This window comes from Corvus moneduloides, chromosome 5 (assembly GCF_009650955.1).
Source record: "Corvus moneduloides isolate bCorMon1 chromosome 5, bCorMon1.pri, whole genome shotgun sequence".
In the NCBI taxonomy this organism is placed as follows: Eukaryota; Metazoa; Chordata; class Aves; order Passeriformes; family Corvidae; genus Corvus; species Corvus moneduloides.
Genome location: NC_045480.1, coordinates 53136172 through 53143962, shown reverse-complemented (window position 1 = coordinate 53143962; position 7791 = coordinate 53136172). Strand labels below are relative to the sequence as shown.

General features: G+C 57.5%; 1 protein-coding gene across 1 annotated transcript; it reads left to right on the top strand.

The window, feature by feature from the left end:
• Positions 1-5019: 5019 nt before the first annotated feature.
• Positions 5020-6765, top strand: ATOH1 (atonal bHLH transcription factor 1). The gene has a single exon (XM_032110412.1). The coding sequence runs from the start codon at positions 5020-5022 to the stop codon at positions 5887-5889; it is 870 nt and encodes a 289-aa protein (XP_031966303.1). The 3' UTR covers positions 5890-6765.
• The last annotated feature ends 1026 nt before the right edge of the window (positions 6766-7791 follow it).

Here is a 7791-nt window from a genome sequence, read left to right as displayed (position 1 = left end):
TTTCCCAGAGCAAACCTTTGTAACTGTACTTTGTGCAGTGACTAAAGTGACAGTGAAAAAGGGAATGCTGAGGTGATCAGTTAAAAATAATAAATCTAGTCCCAGCAAAGTTGGAGTACTTACACTTCCTGGGCTCTTGTGCAAGAGAACTTGAGAGCAAGAGGAGGTGACCAGATGCGATTTGAAGGAAATATATTGTTTCTGTGGATGGATTGATGTTAATTCTCTGATCTTAAACTAAATGAAGTATCAATCATATGCTGTAAAACTGTTGATCACGGTGGTAATTTTCTTGCTTAAGTGATTTATATTAGTAAAACATATCAACTAGCAGCCTAATGAAAGCATGTTAGAAAACACTTGTTCACATAGCAGAGATGGTCATTAGTGTTCTCTTACTGCTCATTTCAGGACTAATTAAAACGACAGACCTGTGGGTGGTGCCTGTGAGCATGCACAGACCCTGCAGAATTGTTCGGGCTGCAAAGGATGAACAAGCTGCACCTGGAATAACATCATTGTTCAAAGTGTCCCACAGCTGAGAAGTGCCTCAGCTGTCCAAGACTTTGGTGGGACTGAAGGCATTTAGCAATTTTAGTGCAACCTCCTTGCCAAGCTGAGTGTAAAACAAAAAAGTGTTTAAAACTAAATTACTAAGGGAAAATTATTATGAGTGATGTTTCCTTGAATATGAAGCTTTTTATTTTTAAAATATGAATTAATGTCTCAGTAACATCTGTAGCCGTTTAAATAAATGGGCAAAATGTATGTAGGTACAAATTCCATAGAAAAGATTTCCAACTATATCACCAAGCTGAATTCATTATGCCTTACAATGGCCCCAGGAGGTAGGCAAGTATTATTATACCAATGCTTTGCATTTCTCTTGGAGGCAGTGGAGGTACTTGCACTGGAATTAACTGTATACAGTTGCAAGTGTCCACAGGGTTAGCCCCAGAGCATAGATCTTTATGGAGGTAAATGTCACCAAGAAATGGGAATTAGTTTTACAAACCCTCCAAGAGCTGAAACAAATGACACTGGGTAAGTGTAAAAATCTGCCCAGGAAGATTGCTCTGCAGAAATGAGGGCACATCTGCTTCGGCAGCAGCATGGTCCTGGTTGTCCTGAGTGGAAAGGGGCAGGTTTCAGAAATGTGATTTCCCACATTTCCAAATGCAGGGCTTTTGTATTCCCTGCAGTCATCCCTTCTAATGTGTATTTAAAACACATTTGACAGTAAAGCATCAGACACTGGTCATAGGAGGAGCCTAAGAAACATTTGCTGCTGGACCCTCTTCTGCTTTAAGCAATCTTGCTCTGAATAATGTAAGTATGAACACTTTATTTGGGTGAATAGTCTGAAGATGCAGAGACTGAAAATAATTCAGCTGTACATTGTCTTTTTGTGTGTGTTGTTGCTCACTGTAGTAGCTTCTAGATGGGGTTTGCCATTCCAGGGTGCAGGTCAGCCACCGGGAGGGCAAAAATCCACCTTCCCTCCTCCTGCAGGAGGCCTGGGAAGGTTGCAGTTGAGATTCACTGAGGATTACCTGATCTCAGTGAGCAAGACTCACACCTTGGTCTCTATCCACTTGTGGGTTTTACTGCCTGAAGACTGGGGGAGGTACAAAGAGGGCTATGTGTCCCCCCCCCCCCCGGTGCACTTTTCAAAAGAAAAGGAGGAAATGGGAGAACATGTGGGAAAAGTGGGGAAGGGGAAGAGAGGAATAAAATACTTTCTGACCAGTGGCAGAGAAGCCATCTGATCTTGAAATGGGATTGAATGCAGAGTTAGACTGTTGAGTACAGTTAAACTTGAGGACTGACCCATGTGCTTTGTGTGCTTTCAAAATGTCTCTGGCTGTAATGATAGAGGAGGCTTTTTGCTCTCCCCCCTTTTGTAGCACATTTTCTGTAACACTAATATGTGCCTGACCCTGAGTTGCTGCCTTGGCCCTTAACCAGGCTGAGGGGGGAGGAAAGGAGGATGGGGGGAAATATGCATGAAGATACGGGGGTAAGTTCAGTTTGTTTTCCTCTGAAAGCTTTGACACTTGCTTAGAGCAGATTCATTTTCAAGGCTTCCTACATTCCTGCTATTGTACAGTAAGTGTTTCAGACCGGTGTGCCTGTGTTTCCGACTCCTGTGAAGTCCCCTTTGCTGCAGGGCGTGCCTCGAACCGCTTCAAAAGAACCAACTTCTACAAAAGAAAAAAAGAAACTCAAGTAGGCTTGAACATACAAAGAGAGGGAGAAGGGAAAGTGAAAAGGGCCGGGCAGTGTTGAATACAAAATGAGTTCAGCCAGCCCCAGGAGTTCTTCATCACTTACATTTATCTTATTCTGGGAGAGCAGAGCTAAACCCAGTGCTGACATAAACCACCCTTTGCCTTTGACTTTGACTCTGAGTGTGGGTGCACACACAGCAGCTACAGGCATACAGAGAGTACTGGATTTCAGTGAAACATTTTTCCTCCTCTGAGCAGTGGTGTTGGTGGGGAAAATGCCTTTCTGTGTGTGTCCTTTCAAAGGCAAACTGTGGAGTGAGTCTCAGATGCCTCCAGTTTCAAAGCATGCATGCGCTCACAAAACACGCGCTTGAAAAATAAGCAGCTGTTAGTGTTTCCCAGCCGGGAAGTTTTCCCGTCCAAGGAGCACGCTGAGGTGTTAGGCTGATCTCCCCAGTGCTCCATACAGTTACTGAGGTACTGCTAAGGGAAGTCCCCAGCACCAGACAGCAGCCCTGGGCTATCCAGAGGCCTGGGCATCAGCCACCTTGCATCCACATGTGAGGCTAATGGGATGCTGCTCCCCTCTGTGCCCAGAGTCCAGTGGGTGGTTTGTGGGACAGAGGATTGCGCCTGCTGTCAAGGAGGCCCAACAGCCACACAGGCCACCAGCCTGGAGGGAGGTGTTTAAGACTTCAACACTGCACCAGCCTGGCTCTCCCCATGCTGGGAGCTTGCTAGGCTTCTGGAAAAGCGTGTCAGTGGCTGCTGCTTAGCAAAGCTCATGCTCATTTCCAAGCTTTGGCCCGCGGTCCTCGCAAGGAACAGCTCACAGCTGTGGCACCCGGCGCCCAAACGGGGAACACAGAGGCTTAACCCTGGGGATGAGAGCACAGCAGGGCTGCTGGCAAAGCACACCTGTGCCACGGGGACCCAGGGAGAGAGCACGTGGTGCCTGCAGACTGAAAGAGAAGCCGGGGGCTGAGAGTTTAGCCGGCAAACAGCACCATGCAGCACAGTGCAGAGGGCTTTTCCTCCTGTTCATGATGGAAGCGTTTATTGAAGGGGGGGCGGGGGGGGGTGTTAAACAATAGCAGGGTATAAAAGTTGTTACCAGATACAAATAGATGGTCTGGCAACTTTATGGATACTATACAGAAACAAGGTATTAACTTCTTCTCCTTGCCACCTTTCTTACTGAGTAAACACTTTCATTTTGGCGAGAAATTGACAACTTGTTTTGGGGGAATCCAGCAGCTTTTGCCTTTGAAGCATAATTGTCGGGGAAAAAAAAGAACAGTGGAAGTTTCCCTCAGTTTGTTTTTAAAGGAAGCAAACCATCAGCATCGCGTTTCCTCAATACCATCCAGTTGTTTGTGGAAGGTGGGCCCCAGGAGCCTGCCGCTTGCACCAAGCGTGCCCAGCCAGCTTCCTAAACTTGTGAGGCTGCTCATTCCATGTCACTGCCACTCCGCTTTGAGCTGCTGGGCTCCCTCGCTCCCTCCTTGGCTTGCGAATTATTCACTTTTGAAAAAACATATCTACCTCATACTGTGCCCATCACTTTGTTCTCCACACGCCTATTCACACGGGCAAACCTCCACTTCTCCTCTCCAGGCAGGCGGCGGTGGCGGGAGGGGAGGCAGCGCGGAAGGGAAGTTAAGATGCGTGCACGGAGCTATTTCCCTCTCCACCACCTTTGGCCAGCTATTGTTGGCCCAACAAAAGGACTCGCTCGCGGGGGATCGGGACCCTGCCGAAAACGTGGCAGCTCTGGGGGCAATGTGCTGTCCCGGCTGCAAACGCCACCGCTTCTCACCTACCAGGTCCTGCGTGGGCTTTCCGTGTGTCCCCGGCATTAATCGCTCTAAAACCGAGGGCATTGCCTCGGCGGCTCCGCAGCCGAACCCCCGCACAGCGGCGCCACGCTCCCTGCACCGCCGCCCGCACCGCTTCGGGCGGGCAGCGCTCCGCACCGACAGCTCAGGCAGGCTCGCTGCGGCCGCAGTGAGAGCCGGACGGACCGACGGCTACTCGCGCCCGGCGCGGGGAGGCCACGGCGGGCAATTACCGGAGCCTCCGAGGTTTGGCCAGCGGCGGCTATATGGAAAAGCATGTTTCCCCAGGCGGGCGCGACGGAGCGTCCTCAGAGAATGCGGCGGCGGGGACGGCTAGGTGCCACGGGGTGTCGGTTCCTTCTGTCGGCAGAGCCGCCCGCCGCTGCGCGGTGCGGGGCGCCGCGCCGTCGGGGCTCTTCCCGACACCCCCCATTCGGCAGGCCCGGTGCGGGGCTCTCCCCGGCCCCCCGTTCGGCAGGCCCGCTGCTGCCCGGCGCGGGGCGGACGCGCCGTCGGGGCGCTCCCGGGCACCCCCACCCAGTTCCGCCCCGCCGCGCGCGGGGAGCCCGCCCGGCGCGCGCCTGCCCGGGGCGGGGCGGGGCGGGGCCGCGCGTGCCGCCGGCCCGGGCTCACCCCCCCCGCCGCCGTCGGCAGCGGCCTCCGCTCCCCCCGCGCCCCGCGCGCCATTGGCTCCCCGCACGCGCCGGCCCCGCGCGCGCGCGCGCCATTGGCCGCGCCGACACGCGACCGGCGCGAGTGGAGGGCGTGCGGCGGGAGGGGTGGGGCGCGAGGGAGGGGAGGGAGGGGGAGGGGGGCGCGGGGGCGGGGGGGACCCCGGCGCGTGCCGCTCCTTAAAGGGGGGCGCGGGCCCGGCCGACACCGGAGCCGTCGGGGCGCCACGCGCGAGGCGGGGGCTGCGCGCGGCCCCATGGGCGCGCGGCGGTAGAGCCATGAGCTTGCCGTGGGCAGAGCGCGCCCGGGAGCCGCCGGGGCCGCCCGAGCCGCCGCCGGGCCCGGAGCAGAGCGGGTGCGGCGGCTTCGCCCCGGGCTCGTGGCTCGGCGTGTGCTGCGCCGCCCGCCTGCCCGCCGCCGCCGCCTCGCCGCGCTACCTGCTGCCCGGGGAGGACGAGGAGGCGGCGGCGGAGGGCGGCGCGGCGCGGGGCGGCGGGAGCAGCCCCGGCGGGGCGCGGGGCGGCGGGCGGCCGCGGGGCGGCGGCGGCGGCCCCGGGCTGCGGGCGCAGGTGAGCGGCGTGCAGAAGCAGCGGCGGCTGGCGGCCAACGCGCGGGAGCGGCGGCGGATGCACGGGCTGAACCACGCCTTCGACCAGCTGCGCAATGTCATCCCCTCCTTCAACAACGACAAGAAGCTCTCCAAGTACGAGACGCTGCAGATGGCTCAGATCTACATCAGCGCCCTGGCCGAGCTACTGCACGGCCCCGCCGCCCCTCCCGACGCCCCCGGCAAGGCCGAGCACCGCGGGGCCCCCTTCGAGCCGCCCTGCGCCGCCGCAGGGGCTGGAGCGCCGCCGGGGCCACCGGCGCCGCCGCCGGGGCCGCCCAGAGCGTCGCCCCCCGGGCACGGCAGGACTCGCTTCCCCCCTCCGCCGGCCGCGGGGGGCTACTCGGTGCAGCTCGACCCGCTGCACTTCTCCTTTGCGGAGAGCGCCCTGATGGGACAGAGAGCCCCTTCCCCCGCCCTCCTCATGCCGCAGCCCGGGCAGCCGCCGCAGGAGAGGAGCAAGACGTCACCCCGGTCCCACAGGAGCGACGGGGAGTTCTCGCCTCGCTCCCACTACAGCGATTCGGATGAGGCCAGCTAAGGCAGGGGTGTCGTCCCTGGCACCCCCCAAGGCCGCCCCTCGAAGCACAGACTCCGCCGTGGGGTGAGCAGCCGAACGCGGTGCCGCCACGGACGGCATCGGCTCCCCTCGGTCGCTTTGAAATCCACCCCTTCGTCTCCCACCCCGGCAGCCCCTGGTTAGTCCAGGGGGGATGGCTGTTAGCGAGTGACTGTACCCGCCCTGTCTCTCAGGGTCGGTTGGTTTGTTTTCATTTTTAGTTAACACTTCGAAAGTTTCTTTCGCCTAGAAGTCGTTGCCGTTCCCTCCTGCCAACACGCCACCTCGCAGCGCGGAGCCTGGCTCGCCCCGTCGGCGAGCAGGTGATGCGCAGGGAGAAAGCCTGGCCCCGGGGGTGCCGCGATGCCGCCGGCGCCATCCCCACCCGGCCGTGAACCCGCCCTGACACCCCCGTCTTCCAGGACACCGATCCTGCCGTGGGTCGTATTGCTGTGGAAACACACACACACACACACACACACACACAAAGTCAATAACGCACCGTCTTAACCTGTAAATAGCGGAGAAAATTTGGATGTTCCTTAGAGCACCATGTCGGCGTCTTTTGTGGGGGAAACTTGGCGCAAGCACTTTATCAGCGGCTGGAGATGCAGTTTCAAGAGGAAAGCTACTAACTGCCAATTGGAGACCAATATTTAATTAAGCCACTTAATCATAACGCTCTCTTAAAAACGAAACCAGTTTTGTCGTGTCAAACTTTTATGTCCGTTTTATCTTCCTTTTGTGGTAATAGGAAACGTATTTATTATGCAGTGTTTGCAATTCTTTCTGCTTCTCTCTTTTTTAAAAAAAAAATTCTTTTCTACGACAAGAATCGTTTATTTTGATTTTAGCAAAGCCAGCTGCCATTGTTTTATGTATTTTAATTCTAAATTTTTTTTTTTCAAATCAAATAAACGTGGGAAAAAAAAAAAAAAACAACCAAAACAAAATCAGCCTCAAAGCGTGGTCGGGTTCAACTTCTCCCCTCACCCTCCCGTCGCCGCGGTGGTGTGAAACTCCGCGGCGGTGGTGAGAGGTACAGAGGCGAGGGCGATACGCCGGGAAGCCGATGGGGCGCCCCGGCTGCTTGCAGAGGGACGGGCGGACCCCGGGGCCGGGGCGGGCTCTGCCCCGCGTGGAGCAGCACTCCCTCTGCTCCCTGCACCGCCGGGACCGTGTCCCGTTTCCGTCCCGCAGTTCCCAGCGGAGCCGGGATAATTGCAACAAGTGCAGGGTAAGGAGCTTGTCGCTGCTCTGTAGCGCCTGTCCCCGCACAACCGCTCGAGTCACATCATTCCCTTCTTCCCACCTCCTCCTCTAGTCGGGGACGCGACCGGATCTCCCCACGGAGCCTCCTCTGTATCAGCCGAGCAAAAAGGGCCGGGAGCGGGCGGGGAAGCCGGCGGGGTTTTGGGGACACGCGAGCAGCGCCGCGGGTCGCCGGGGGATCAGGATGTGGCCCCTGGGCTCGAGCTAAACCCGGACGGGAATGGGGGATTGGCTGATGCTTAGCCCAGCCCGCGCGTGACACCAGACCCGGGGCTAAACCGGAGCCGTGTCGGTGCCGAGGTTCCGCTGGGTTCATCAGGTGACACTGAGAGAGGGGTGTCGGAGAGGTGATCAGTTAACCAGGCGCCGCCGGGGGAGCGGCTCCCGCGGGATCGAAGCCCGTGAGGGTGTCGCTTTCCCCTGCAGAAACAGGGCACCTGCCCCCCCGGTAACCCCAGGCTGTCGCCCTGCCCTGCCCGCCGCCAGCACCCGCGGCCGCCGCCCGTACCTGCCGAAAGGGGGTACGGTCCCACAGGGTGGAAAGTTTATCGGGAGGGTCATTTCCCTTCCTATTAAAACGCCTGCTTTGTCGGGGTAGGTCAGCTTTGGTTA

Bases quoted from the DNA above. Each gene is read 5' to 3' on its own strand.
- ATOH1 (XM_032110412.1), top strand. From the start codon at position 5,020: ATGAGCTTGCCGTGGGCAGAGCGCGCCCGGGAGCCGCCGGGGCCGCCC.